General features: G+C 43.7%; 1 protein-coding gene across 1 annotated transcript in view; it reads right to left on the bottom strand.

Annotated features, from left to right (window-relative positions):
• drc7 (dynein regulatory complex subunit 7) overlaps window positions 1-15,775 on the bottom strand; it is a 23,623-nt gene extending 7,848 nt beyond the window's left edge. Inside the window, exons 1-12 of the mRNA XM_062961685.1 lie at window positions 15,715-15,775; window positions 11,624-11,826; window positions 9,749-9,923; window positions 8,184-8,309; window positions 7,834-8,028; window positions 6,713-6,871; window positions 5,024-5,242; window positions 4,522-4,650; window positions 3,352-3,424; window positions 1,996-2,124; window positions 1,310-1,438; window positions 855-1,081 (exon numbers count right to left, since the gene is read on the bottom strand). Coding sequence (XP_062817755.1) covers window positions 855-1,081; window positions 1,310-1,438; window positions 1,996-2,124; window positions 3,352-3,424; window positions 4,522-4,650; window positions 5,024-5,242; window positions 6,713-6,871; window positions 7,834-8,028; window positions 8,184-8,309; window positions 9,749-9,923; window positions 11,624-11,787 — 1,725 coding nt within the window. The 5' untranslated portion in view covers window positions 11,788-11,826; window positions 15,715-15,775. The remainder of the gene's footprint in view (window positions 1-854; window positions 1,082-1,309; window positions 1,439-1,995; window positions 2,125-3,351; window positions 3,425-4,521; window positions 4,651-5,023; window positions 5,243-6,712; window positions 6,872-7,833; window positions 8,029-8,183; window positions 8,310-9,748; window positions 9,924-11,623; window positions 11,827-15,714) is intronic.

Here is a 15,775-nt window from a genome sequence, read left to right as displayed (position 1 = left end):
AGAAGATGTGATATTGTGAAGAAGACGTGATATTGTGCAGAAGATGTGATATTATGCAGATGATGTAATATTGTGCAGAAGACGACAAGATATTGTGCAGAAGACGACAAGATATTGTGCAGAAGATGTGATATCATAGCAAAAGATGTGTTATTGTGCAGAACATGTGATATCATAGCAAAAGATGTTTTATTGTGCAGAAGACTATGTGACATTATGATATTGTGCAGAAGAAGATAGGATATTATGCAAAAGGAGATGTGATGTGCAGAAGACGTGATATCATAGCAAAATATGTGTTATTGTGCAGAAGATGTGATATTATGCAGAAGATGATGTGACATTATGTAGAAGAGGATGTGATATTGTGCAGAAGAAGACACGATATTATGCAAAAGAAGATGTGATGTACAGAAGATGATGTGATATTGTGCAGAAGATGTGCTATTGTGCAGAAGAAGACACGATATTATGCAAAAGAAGATGTGATGTTGTACAGAAGATGATGTGATATTGTGCAGAAGATGTGCTATTGTGCAGAAGAAGACACGATATTATGCAAAAGAAGATGTGATGTTGTACAGAAGATGATGTGATATTGTGCAGAAGATGTGATATTATAGCAGAAGATATGATATTGTGCAGAAGAAGACATGATATTATGCAAAAGACATGACATCATGCAGAAGAAAATGTGATATTGTGCAGAAGACATGACATTATGCAAAAGAAGACGTCACATTGTGCAGAAGAAGATGTGATATTACACAGAAGAAGACAAGACATTATGCAGAAAACAATGTGATATTGTAAAAAGGAGACGTGACATTATGCCAAAGAAGAAGCTGACCTACCACAACAGGTCGAGCATTGCTGTCCGTGGTGGTCGCCGTGGTGGTGACTTTCTTCCCCCTTTTGCCAAATTCCGTGTGCTTATAGTAAAGGAAATCCGAGCGTCCCACAAAATATTCGGTCATATCTGTGGCCGTCTCGACCCGCTTCTCAAGACCGTCCACCCTGGTCTCGTGGTAGAACTCCATTGTCCGCTCCGTCTCCAGCTCCATGGTCTTGTAGACGTGGGCTGGGAAAAGGAAAGAGGAGCCGGAGGTGTGCCTACACTGTAGAATTAATGCAGTTTGGCACCACTTTAATGGCCATGGAATCCTAGCAGTTGACAGAAGAGATCTCCAGCCTTCTCAACCATGTTGCCTCGCCAAACGACAACGCCCAGGATTCCATAGCATTGAGTCGTGGCAGTTAAAGTGGAGTCAAACTGGGTTAATTCTACTGTGTAGCTGCACCTGGATACCTTTGAGGCCGTGTGCGTGTCCAGGGAGGAAGTACTCCGTTATCCAATCCGTTCGCTTGTTCAGTTCTCTCATATTCAACATGTCTTCTCGGTTCTTGTACCACTCCTTGATTTCCAGAATTTTGGTACCTTTTGGCGAAAGGGTGGGATTAAAGTGAACGATGCGGCTAATTTTATTTCGATCATATTTATTGTTGCTTTGAGATAATGCCTTCGGAATATTTTGAAATGAAAGAAGGTCACCGAGAGAGCAAATATGTTACTTTCTGATGGTGCTATGGATACAACCTTTGCTTCTCGAATAGAACTCTTTTTAAATACTGCATCAAATTACCTTCTGGCTGCATACATCTAGGCACATCTATACCCACAATCTCATCCTAGATGTTCTGTTTTTCCTCCAGAATGGACATCCCAGGGTTCCTTAATTTGCATGACCCCGCCCACTGCCTCTCCCTTAACCCTTTCCTATGGTACACAGTTAACACAGGAATTGATTAGCAACCGAACAAGAGGTTTCTGGAGAATTCACCATGATTTCACCACAAATCTTCATCGTTATTGCCATATTTTGTGGCTGGACTGCTGTGATACCAAAAGTGATTTTGGGTCCAAACCCAAGGAAACCAAGCATCAGGTGAGCGAATGCTCTCGTCAAGACCAATGTAAATGCAGGTCCTACTTACAGTCGAGATCCTCATAGACAGTGAGCCGGGTGACCAATCCATTGGCGTTCAGATACGGAGACCACGTCTCCAACTTGGCATTCTTGTACTGGATCACCTTCTTGCCCTGTGGGCACCGGGTCTCAAACTCTAGTGACAACACACAGAAACAAAAGTAAGGAACCCATACGGTCCTCCAGATGTCATTGTCCATAATGGCTAGAGTCGGTGAGTAAAACTAACAACTGGTTTCCAATCACAGGGATAGACTGAGTGTCCAAACCTTCTGGAAGAGAACAGATTACTCACCTCGGATGTATAGGGCACTTCGATTGTGTCGAACGCTTTTTCAATATTGGACACTTCCATTGTGTTGAATGCTTTTCAATCCAGGGCATGTGAATTGAGTCAAATGCTTTTCAATATAGGACACTTCAGTGGTGTCAAATTATTTTTCAATACAGAGCATTTCAATTGTATGAAATGCTTTTCAATATGGGACATTTAAATTGTGTTGAATGCGTTTTAATACAGGGCATGTCAATGGTGTCAAATGCTTTTCAATACAGGACATTTAAATTATGTCAAATGCCTTTCAACATACTTAGACACATTAGTGTCTATTTTGAGCACGAGTTGACCAGTGTCCCATCGAACACACATTGTGGGACACTTCAGTTGTGTCAAATGCTTTTTCAGGATAGGACATCTCAATTATGCCAAATGCCTTTCAACATAGTTAGACACTTAGACGATCCATTCCTCAGCTTTCATGTGGATTACAACATCTTCCTAATCGACTTCATTTGTATCTATTTCAAGCACGAGTTGACCAGTTTCCCATTGAACACACATTGGAGGACACTTCGATTGTGTCAAATGCTTTTTTAATACAGGGAATTTCAATTGTACCAAATGTTTCTGGTATAGGACACCTCAATGGTGTCAAATGCTTTCCAGTACAGGCACATCTCAGTTAACAAAGCAGATGGATCTGCGCCATTTCTTCTTTGAGCAAAAGTTTGACACCAGGCATAGAAATAACACAGAAAGAACAGGGATGGGATTCTACACCACGAAAAATAAGAGCAGTTCAATATGTTTCGGTAAACCGGTTACTTAAAAAAAGCAATCCGCATGTGTGAAATAAAGGAATCTGGTCAGGTAAATCTTGCTTAAGAGACAACCTGAAAGCTTCCCCCCAAACATAACATTTTTTTAAAAGGATGAATGATTGAAGACAAGGGACGTAGAGACCGTGCAGGAGAGATGTTGAGTTCGTGGTGGGAAATCATGCCCTTAAAGTGCATTTGCAAGGAAACATACAAGTTGAAGGCAGTGAGGAAGGCCTGAGGGACCAGGGAAGGAAAGAGGTACCTTTGAGAGATATCTGGATCGGCTGCACCCAAGAAACAGGCATGTCAAAACTCTTCGGCTCCTCTTCTTTAAGCTATTGATAAGACCCAGGAGACAGATCCGTTACAAAGCTGACTCCACTCTAAACCTATGTTTTAGATTCTATTATTCAAAATAGTTAGGGCTCTACAGCTTTCAGGATCTTTATTACTGCAACAGGATCTTTATTATGCAACATCCAGAAATGGAGCCGAGGCATATTTGATTTGCATTACTGTGGGTTGGGAGAAACTTTTCTGATTCCTGAGCAAATATCCCCCACCAAACACAGAGATATGAATGTTTTGTAAACTCCTGTATGTTATCCACTTAACAGCTGTGAGTCCATAGACTGTAATAAAGTTTATATATAAGATAGCGGCTGTATGCATGAGCATTCTCGGCTTGAGTCATCAGTGTGATGAAGCTGCGAAAAAGGCTAAGGTGATCCTTAACCGAATTCAGATAATCTATGGGTAAGATTTGGAAACTATGGGATTGGAACCGGGCTCCATCATGTTTACAGCTGACTTTCATGGGACTTCAGAGGGCCACGCTGAATGTATCCCATTGATTTCAGAAGGTCTCCTCTAAAATGATGCATCATTAGTCCTCGTTTAAATTCGTACTTACGATGCAATATCCAACATGTGGGTTTGGCCTGCACCAAAAACTTAAGAATCAAAACTTACACAATACTGGGTTGCTGTGAGTTTTCTAGGCTGTACAGCCATATTCCAGAAGCATTCTCTCCTGACATTTCACCCACATCTATGGCAGGCATCCTCAGGAGTTGTGAGGTCTGTTGGAAACCAGGCAAGTGGGGTTTATATACCTGTGAAATGATGTCCAGGGTGGGAGAAAGAACTCTTCTCTGCTTGAGGAAAGTGTGAACAAAAGATTCCCCCAGGCAGGAGGCAGTCAGGCTTTGAAACTGCAAGGCTATTCAAAGCTAATGAAGGTGGCCAATTGCAACATTCAGACTTGCCTCAAGCAGACAAGAGATGAGTGCAGTCTGGGTTAGTCTTAAAAGCCCGAGCTGTCCTTCTTTCTCTGGGTTTTGTGGTATAAATGCCCTGCAGTGGTAACAACCATCGTAGTAGTCCTACTATAATGGCTTTGAAATGCAAGGAAGAGGCTTGGGTGACCTACCAGCATTTCTATTTCGTCGTCCCCCATTTCTTCTTCCTCGTCCACGTCCGGCACCGACAGGAGAGGCTTGTCGGCACCCAACAGCATGAATTCCCAGCGCACCGGGTCACCGAGGTCGAATTGGAGGTCCTAGAAAAACATCAATGGACAGAGTCATCCGCTCTTGAAGGACCTACCAAGAGTTTCTGGGCCAAATCAAACCATAGGTCCACATGTTACTTCCGAGATCACTTGACTTTGATCAGAGTCAAGAGAATGGAGAAAGACCTTCTCCAAAGCAACCTGAGCATCACTTGAGGACTTACAATAAGTCAACTATTTCCCTCCTGATTTGGGTGACAGCACCCAAGAGATGCCCATTGCATCTCTAGAATTGTTCAATTGAACCCAAAATCCAGCATATCTATCTTGTTTGCTGTGTCATATAATAATAATAATAATAATAATAATAATAATAATAATAATAATAATAATAATAATATTCTCCCAGCAACCAACGCACCCTGCAAGCGTTCCAGCAGTCTTGCATGTTGATCCAGTAATTCTTGTGGTTCCAGACGCTCTCGATGCCCAGGAAGTGGTCATCGGTGGTGGGGTAGCTCTTCCCGGTGAAGGGGTCAATGAAGAAACTTTCGGGGACTTCCCGCTTGCCCGAAAGGACCAGGACCCAAGCGTGGACCCGGAGGCCGTACAGAGTGTCCGGACTGGGCTTCTGGGCTTCCTGCAGACCAAAGAAGGAACCAGAACGAGATTGCAAGCGTGTGATTGCAACACAACAATTTGGGTTCTCCTTCTCGCCGATGGTCCCACAGCTTTCATGACAAAGGAAGGCAAAGTGTGACCCATGGGACCCCTAAGTGAGACTCTCAAAGCTCCCAGGCCTCTTGGTGAATATTTTAGCCTGGTTTGCCTGACACTTGTCCAAACTGTGAGTTGAGTTGGGTCTTAATGGTACTGGTATATAATCTTCAGCCTAGATTTTAAATTCTGTCAATGATTCAATTTTATAATGGTTTTTATTAATGTTGAAGTTTTTAGCCTAGATTTTAAATTTTGTCAATGATTTAGTTTTATAGGAGTTTTATTAATTCTGAAGTATATAACCTCTCGGATTTCATATGGATGTATGGGACTGGGTGCCCTTGATATGAGCTGGTCATTGACTGTAATAAAAGTTTACATTACATTACTTGAAAAATGAGGCAGTTTGGTTTTTCCAAACTCTCTTTCCAAATCTCCTTACAAAATGTTGGCCAAAAATAAGCTAAAATGGCAATTAGAAGTGATGGCAATTAGAAGTTAGAAGGGCCGGGCTGTGGCGCAGCTGGTTAGTAGCCAGCAGCAATAAATCACCACTGACTGAGAGGTTGTTGGTTTGAAGCCCAGGTCGGGGTTGAGCTCCCAACCATTAATAGCCTAGCTTGCTGCCCACCTGAGCAGCTCAAAAACAGCTGTGTCTGTAAGTAGAGAATTCTAGGTACCACTTAATGCAGGGAGGCTAATTTAACTTAATTTATGACATCGTAAAACTGCCAGCGACGTGTGAAGAACATGAGGAAGTACCACCATCAAGAAGGACTTGATGTGATATGTGATACATCTGATAATGGCATTGAATGCCGTTCTGTTCTGTCCTCTCTGTCCAAACGGCATTGAATATTTGCCGAGTATGTGTACCTTGGGGAGATAGGGTGGAATATAAATGAAGTGTTGCTGTTGTTGTTGTTGTTGTTGATGATGATGATGTTGTTATGACACACAACATATTCGGTGTCATTTTGACTCCCTGATAAATTGCTACGAATGCTGCCTGGAGCTTCCTAATATTCATTAAAATATCCCATGAAATATTATTGACTCTTAGGAAGCTTTGGGGTCCATGTTTGCATTGGTTGAAGGATCGGGCTTTTCCCATCCCGGAAGCAGAACCAAATAAAAGTCATGGAGTTGAATCCTCCCCACGGCTGCATTAGTGGCTCAAATAACTGAGAAAGTACGGAAAACGCTTGCCAAAACGGCACACTTTCCATCCTTCTGTGTGGCCGAGGCCGAGCAATACCAGAACTGACTCAAAATGGTACAAGTTATGAAGGAGGGAGAAGCTCCAGGTCCGGAGGGCCGGCCACCGTTTGCTTTGGCCGGAATCTCCTGGGGGGCGTGAACATGTGGGTCACCTTCGACCTGCACTCACGGCTATTTTGTCCTCCTCCTCCTTCCTCTTCTTGTCCTCCGCTGCCTTCGCCGTGGCCACGATTTTATCCGCTTCCTGCTGCTCGTATTTGCTGTTCAGATCCCGCGGCGGCTTGATCGCGTATTTCTTCGGCTTCTCTACGGCGGCTTCTTGGACGACCTGCAGATCCCATTCACAGAAACAATAACTCACACACACGGACCCATCATTTCAAATCCTTCTATATATCTTTTGCCTGCCTTGGGATCCATCCAGACATTTGACACTTGCTGGATGGACACGTTCTTCTATAGATATTAGTGTTGTGCTTTTGTATGGAATTGCTGTTCACTTTCTGTAGTTTTATTCATTTTGCTCAGCCTGTGTGGCCACTGGGGATACTGGGAAGTGTCCAAAAGGTACAGGGGAACTCCACATAGTAAACAATCAAGTGCAAATGAACACCTCCCAGACAGAGGATGCCTCCAGGCAACAGAGGCAAGGCTACCTCTATGCAAATAGCATCACTGATTGACTTTGCAGCTTCAAGGCTACTCAATGCTATTCAAGTTTGGTAATTGCAACGTTCACGCTTCAAACAGACAAGGGTCCTTTCTCCCACCCTGGACATTATTCCACGGATATATATACACTCCACTTGCTTCACTGTCTCTATGCAGATACCTTCACTGATTGACTTTGCAGCCTCATGGCTATTCAATGCTACTCAAGCTTGCTAATTGCAACAGTCACACTTGCTTCAAACAGATAAGTGTCCTTTCTCCCACCCTGGACATTATTCCACGGATATATATACACTCCACTTGCTTCACAATCTCTATGCAGATACCTTTACTGATTGCAATTTCATGACTACTCAATGCTATTCAAGTTTGCTAATGGCAACATTCACACTTACTTCAAACAGACAAGGGTCCTTTCTCCCACCCTGGACATTATTCCACAGGTATAGATACACTCCACTTGCTTCACCACCTCTATGCAGATACCCTCACTGATTGACTTGGCTCAATGCTACTCAAACTTGATAACGGCAACATGCAGACTTGCTTCCAACAGACGAGGATCCTTTCTCCCACCCTGGACATGATTCCACAGGTATATCCATATCTAGCCCTCACCTGTTCGGACTTCTTCAGGAGCGGGCACTCCTCCCGGGACTCGTCCATCATGCAGATCTCCCGGGTGGCGTAGCCGTTCACGCAGTAGGCGTCGTACCCGGCCCCGACCAGCAAGGAGCAGAGCAGGACGCTGAAGTCGAAGCAGTTGCCCCGCTGGTAGCGCAGGATGGTGGTCGGGGAATACAGGTAGCCGGGCTGCGGAGGAGCGCACCCACCCGTGAGAAGGGCCCTCCGAGGACACCTAGTCCAGCCCTCCGCCCAAGGCAGGATCTCCAGCTAAGGCATCCCTCACATCCAAAGAGAGTGACCAGGGAAAACACAGAGAACAAAAAATGGCTCAATCTCCTTACGGGCGCAATGGGCGATGGAAGGGGCTCCATGGTGAGATAGTCCGACACGAAGCGGGCGCAGCCGTCCCAGTTGTACAACTCTGAGTAGAGCAGCAGGGTCGGGCGCACCGTCGTGCTCACAAATTTCTGCCAAAATAAAAAACAACAACATTGGTTTGTAAGCATATTTAGGAAGAAGGCACAACTCTGTCAACTCTGAGAAAGAAATCTTTTGGCCAAGTCTATTCATGCCTTCCCATTCCACTTTGCTCCTTGTCCTCTGTCTCGCTCAGTGATTCCCAAAGTGGGCGCTACTGCCCCCTGGTGGGCGCTGCAGCGATCCAGGGGGGTGGTGATGGTCATGGGTGCATTTGGGGGCGGTGAATAACTGTAAGGGGATGGTGAAAGCATAAAAGAAAGAAGATTTAGAAAAATTGATTTATGCATTCCGCTCATAGCGGGACCTCTTCCAAGAGCGTGAGAGAGGATTAAACCTCTACCTCTCTCCTGAGGCACCTATTAGGACATGAGGGCGGGGCCAGGGGAGTGGCGGAGCCTCTTCCCAAGAGCGTGAGACAGGGCTGAGCCTCTATACCTCTCCTGAGAGGCCTGTTAGGACACACAGGGGGCGGAGCTAGAAGAGTGGGCGAGGCCTCTTCCCAAGAGCGTGAGACAGGGCTGAGCCTCTATACCTCTCCTGAGAGGCCTGTTAGGACACACAGGGGGCGGAGCTAGAAGAGTGGGCGAGGCCTCTTCCCAAGAGCGTGAGACAGGGCTGAGCCTATACCTCTCTTGAGGCGCTTGTTGGGACGCAGAGGGCGGAGCTAGGGAAGGGGGCGGGGCCTCCTTCCAAGAGCGTGAGACAGGGCTGAGCCTCTATACCTCTCCTGAGAGGCCTTTTAGGACTAAAGGGCAGGGCTAGGGGCAGGGCGGGGCCTCTTCCCAAGAGCACGAGACAGGGCTGAGCCTCCCTGAGGCGCTTGTTAGAACACAGGGGCAGGGTATAGAGGTTCAGCCCCGTCACACACTTGGGAAGAGGCCCCGCCCCCTCCTCTAGCCCCACCCCCTGTGTCCTGGCAGGCACCGCAGGACAGGGATAGAAGCTCAGCCCTGCCTCAGAACTCGTAACTCCGCCCATCCCAGTCCTGGGCGCCCATTTGTGGCCCCGCCCACCTCCCCCTCCCAGCCCTGCATCTTGGACTAGGGGAGAGGCTCAGCCCCGCCCTCTTGAGCAGGAGCCACGCCCACCCCTCTAAGCCACGCCCCCCCTTTCCAGGGGGCGCTGAGTCATATTTTTTCTGGAAAGGGGGCGGCAGGCCCAATAAGTTTGGGAACCACTGGTCTAGCTGGAGGCTTTTAGCAGTATCAGCATCAGTTTTTTGTCCAGACCTCACAATATCTGAGGATGCCTGCCGTAGATGTGGGCGAAACGTCAGGAGAGAATGCTGCTTCTGGAACATGGTCAGAAGGTGCAGGAAACTCACAGCAACCCAACTAATCTATTATCCCCATATTTTTTTATTTTTCCATCCTTTGTCCATCCATCTCCTACTCCTCCTACTAGTAAATATTTAATAAAAATTTACTTCCACGCCGCATTCGTTGACGGGATGGAGGAAGAGCGGCTCGCGGTCCGGGCAGAGGTGGGCGTATTGGCGGTGGAAGTTGTCGGCCACTTGCAAGAGCAGCTGCTCCTTGGGCGTGTTGCTCCGGTAGGACTCCGGCAGGTTGGTGGTGTCCACGGATTTCCAGTCAAACTCACTGGGAAAAGGAAGGAGGCAACACAATCAAACCACTCCTGGCAGATGGCCATCCAGCCAGAGAGTCCAAGGCAGGAATAGTATCCCGAGCAAGGAGCTGTCCAGCCTCTTGCTGAGGACATTCCAATGCTATGGAGACCTGGGATTTGTTGTTGGGTGGGGCTCTGGACCTTGAGAAACTACAGCTCCCAGGATTGCATTCATTCTTCAGTGTAGATGCGCCCAAAGACTTCCCTTGACTTGGAAACTACGCTTCTACGAATCCAGGCAGAAGAAGGATTCGGGTTGCTGTGAGTTTTCCGGCCATGTTCCAGAAGCAGCACTCTCTCCTGATGTTTCACCCACCTCTATGGCAGGCATCCTCAGCCTCAGGCCCCTTCCTTCGCTTAAGCGGCTGAGGGGGAAAAGGAAAGGGCCTGAGGCTGAGGATGCCTGCCATAGAGGTGGGCAAAACATCAGGAGAGAATGCTGCTGCTGGAACATGGCCAGACAGACCGGAAAACTCACCGCAACCCTGTCATTCCGGCCATGAAAGCCTTCGACAACATATTCAAAGCAGAACCAGCAGGTGGAGTGCTTGCCTTGACATCCAAGCCATGTAAACCTTCACGGAATATCAAGGCAGATCATCCACAATATGTATCTGCTTTGAACTAGGTTATCTGAGTCCACACTGCCGTATAATCCAGTTCAATACGGATTTTATAAAGCTGTGTGGAAGGGGGCTTTGCATGTTGAGCTTCGCAAAGGGAGAAGGTACCACTTGGACACAGAGATATGAGGTTCCGTATCATCATCACCATCATCACCATCATCACCATCATCACCACCACAACCATGACCATGACCATCACCATCACAATCATCATTATATTTATTTACACCCCGCAGAGATGTTCCATATCATCATCACCATGACCATCACCACCATCACCACCCTCATCACCACCACCACAATCATGACCATGACCATCACCATTATCATTATATTTATTTACACCCCGCAGAGATACGATGTTCCATATCATCATCACCATCACCATCACCACCATCATCATCACCATCACCATCATCACCACCACCACGACCATGACCATGACCATCTCCATCACCATCACCATCTTCATTATATTTATTTACACCCCGCAGAGATATGATGTTCCATATCATCATCACCATCACCATCACCATCATCACCACAACCATCTCCATCACCATGACCATGACCATCACCATCATCATTATATTTATTTACACCCCACAGAGATATGATGTTCCATATCATCATCACCATCACCACCATCACCACCACCACCATCATCACCACAACCATCTCCATCACCATGACCATGACCATCACCATCATCATTATATTTATTTACACCCTGCAGAGATATGATGTTCCATACCATCACCACCATCATCACCATCACCATCATCATCATCACCATCATCATAATATTTATTTACACCCCGCCTTATCTGTCCCAAAGGAGACTCAACGTAGCTGAACATAAAAGCATTAACATGCAATCTCTCATTGAGTCCCAACCAATTTAACACAGTTTCTGCCACAAAAACAAAGTTTCGGAAGCAGAACCACTACCTTCAAAGTAAGGACCACACAGTGGAACAGGAAATGACACTTTCAAGCCAGGAACAGAAACTTTTTCAGATGTTGTTACATAGTGCAATCCTTACTAGACAACTTCAGGGATGTGGACTTGGATCCGAGAGAGCTGCTCCTCCAGGTCTTGCACTTCGTCGCTGAGGTTGAAGGAACTCATCTCATCCTCCTCTTCCTCCTCTTCCACCTCCTCCTCTTCTACTTGCAATTCGTTGTACATTTCCTCGCTCGTCTCCATTTCAATGCTAGTCCTTGGCCAAACCTAAGGAACAGAAACCTGTAGGCATCAAGGAAAAGGGTGTTTCAAAAGAGTGAACTGCGACTCACATCATGCCAGGTTCACCCCCAAAAACTCCATCAGTACTTAATGTTTGTCATGTGCTCTAAATGCATCTTGGATGGGGTTCAGTGTGCTCTCCGGCTGCAGGGTAAACTACATCTCCCACTGTCGCGAACCAGTCCCCTCAAACCTCTCTGGTAGGTTGGGTGAGTCACGGGGGTTCTGTATGCCAAATGTGGTCCAGGTCCATCATCGGTGGAGGTCACGGTTTCCCTGGTTGTGGGTGAACTACAGCTCTCCAGTAATCAAATTAATCAAAGTGCTATATCCATCGATGCACTGAATAGTAATAGTAGTAGTAGAAGTAGTAGTAACAAATTAATCAAAGTGCTATATGCATCTATGCACTGAAAATAATCATAGTACTAGTAGTAGTTATAATAATAATATAACAATGACTGAGAATCTCGTTTGCAAGCTCTGGAGAAAGGAACAAGGGCTGTGTGCATTGATGCACTCAATAACAACAACAACAACAACAACAACAACAACGAGTGTGAAACTCCTTTGCAAGGTCTGTGAAAAGAAAGAAGATTTGTGTGCATTGATGCACTCAATAATAATAATAATAATAACAACAACAACAATAACAACGAGTGTGAAACTCCTTTGCAAGGTCTGTGAAAAGAAAGAAGATTAGTTTGCATTGATGCACTGAATAATAATAGTAGTAATAAATAATAATAATAATAATAATAATAATAATAATAATAATGTAACAATGAGTGAGGATCTCCTTTGCAAGCTCTGTGGAAAGAAACAAGGGCTGTATGCATTTATGCATCCATAACAACAATAACAACAACAACAACAACAACAACAACAAATTTAAAGTAAGAATGAGTGAGAAATTCCTTTGGAGAAACAAGAGCTGTATGCATGCATGCATTGATTGCTAATGATAATAATACTAATACAGTAGAGTCTCACTTATCCAACATAAACGGGCCGGCAGAACGTTGGATAAGCGAATATGTTGGATAATAAGGAGGGATTAAGGAAAAGCCTATTAAACATCAAATTAGGTTATGATTTTACAAATTAAGCACCAAAACATCATGTTATACAACAAATTTGACAGAAAAGTAGTTCAATACGCAGTAATGCTATGTAGTAATTACTGTATTTACGAATTTAGCACCAAAATATCACGATGTATTGAAAACATTGACTACAAAAATGCATTGGATAATCCAGAACGTTGGATATCCACTATTGCAACCTCATTGTTTTTAACCTGATGTTTTAATTCTGTGTTGTGTTTTTTTAACTTATTGTGTATATTTTTTATTGGTTTTTGTTTTTGTCCTGATGTTTTATATTTTATCATTGTTTGTATTTTGATTTTGCTGTAAGCCGCCCCGAGTCCCCTTCGGGGGAGATGGAGGCGGGATACAAATAAACTTATTATTATAAGCGAGTGTTGGATAAGTGAGACTCTACTGTAATAATAATGTTGAAACAACAGTGAGTGAGAAACTGCTTTGCAAGCTCTTTGGAAGGAAAACAAGAGCAGCATTCCTGGGGGGAAATATCCACATCCATATCCACATCCATATCCACATCCATATCCATATCCACATCCATATCCACATCCATATCCACATCCATATCCACATCCACATCCATATCCACATCCATATCCATATCTATAACTATGTCCATAACCATAAGCATAACCATAACAATAACTATATCCATATCCATACCATATCCATATCCATACATAACCACATCCATATCTATAACCATATCCATAACCATAACCATATGCATATTCATAACCATATCCATGTCCATGTCCATAACCATAACCATGTCCATACCATATCCATACCATATCCATATCCATAAACATAACCACATCCATATCCATAACCCTAACCATAACCATATCCATATCCATATCCACATCTCTATATATTCTATTCTATCCTGGAACATGACTGTTGATGCCCCTTCCTATCTCCCACCCTCGCAATCTTTCTGTTGGAGAGGCCATTCAGGAATGTCAATAAACACTGAGAAGCAGGAGAGAGAGAGAGGAAGGAAGGAAGGAAGGAAGGAAGCAAGGGCTGGGCATTGGACTTCATCGGGTCAAGCTGCCCTTGGAGCTTTGGTGTTTTCTTGGTGCTGGGAGATAACAAGGCAACAACAGGGCCTCCAGAATTCCCTTTATCTCAGTTTGCTTAGGAGGGAAATATGACAGTTATGCCCCAAGGTTGAGCTGGCAGCCTGCGCCCGTAAATATTCAACTGACATGTTCTCGCCATAACCTGCCATGTTATTGGAGGGAGGGTCATTGTTGTCTCCAGAGTAGTGGGAGATATAGTTCTTTGTGGACGTGGGATCTTGTCTGTGGAAGTGGACACCCCAGCCACATACACATGGATATATTTTCACTTTTATTATGTGTATAAAAAGCAGAATATATGTATGTATGTGTGTGTGCGTATCCAAGTACAGGTATTCCAAGTCCGTAATATAATACAGTAGAGTCTCACTTATCCAACATAAATGGGTCGGCAGAATGTTGGATAAGCAAATATCTTGGATAATAAGGAGGGATTAAGAAAAAGCCTATTGAACATTAAAATAGGTTATGATTTTACAAATTAAGCACCAAAACATCATGTTAGACAACAAATTTGGCAGAAAAAGTAGTTCAATACGCAGTAATGAATATATGAATATATGACCTACTGACAGACCCCACCTGGACATGGAAAGCGCCTTAAATGTATATTTAAATGTATAATTATGTATATTTTAATGTATATTCTTAATTTAATTGTAATTTTTAATCTTGATGGATTTTATATATCTATATATCTATATATATATCTATATCTATATCTATATATATATATATATATATATATATATATATATATATACACACACACATATATATATACACACATATATATATACATATACATACATACATATACATACATATGATGAATGACAAGGGCGGGGTAGAAGTGATGTAATTAATAAATAATAAATAAGTAATGCTATGTAGTAATTACTGTATTTATGAATTTAGCACCAAAATATCACGATGTATTGAAAACATTGACTACAAAAATGCCTTGGATAATCCAGAACGTTGGATAAGTGAGACTTTACTGTATAATAAATATAATAATAATAATAATAATAATAATAATAATAATAATAATAAACTTTATTCTCCCCGAAGGGACTCGGGGCAGCTTACACAGGGACAAGCCCGAACAACAACATAACATAGCATGACATGTATAAAATTTAACAGCAATTTAGAACATTACAACAATAAACAAAAACGACCTAACAAGACAATTAGTTTAAAAGCCTGAGCATCAATTTTGCACACGGCAAAAGGTGACTAGTGCAGAACTCAGGGGTCTATGGATAAAATCGGAATGAAAAAAGGAGGAATATGGGGACAGGATTCCATTAAAGTGCTATAAGATATGGGATAAGGAACAGTAATAAGGTGCCACTCGATTTTGTAAACATAACCAATAACAGTATGAAGACAAGTCTGAAGGGCCTATTCACTCAAACAATGAATACAATATGGTTCCCATTATACAAAATCTACTCCAACGAATGCTGGAGAGCTCCTAAGGATCCAACACAATAGTGTTTTGCAAGATTTCAAATATCACATTGACTTTTGGGAATACTTTCCCCAAATATCTCCAAGCCATGCTTGGTTAAATCCACGGTTGAAGAACCCATGGATACGGAGACCCTGAGAAGGTCATTTTCCCCAGGTTCAACCCAAAGACCTGCATCCACCAGCCCTTCAATTCTCCCCTATAGACTTACGTTCAAGGCCTGCTGCCTTCTGCTCCAGGCTCCTAGGTCTGTTGTTAGTGGTCGCCGTGGC

Source organism: Anolis carolinensis, unplaced genomic scaffold, assembly GCF_035594765.1.
Source record: "Anolis carolinensis isolate JA03-04 unplaced genomic scaffold, rAnoCar3.1.pri scaffold_9, whole genome shotgun sequence".
NCBI lineage: Eukaryota > Metazoa > Chordata > Lepidosauria > Squamata > Dactyloidae > Anolis > Anolis carolinensis.
Note: the sequence above shows the minus strand (reverse complement) of the source record. Positions and strands in the feature narration are given on the sequence as shown.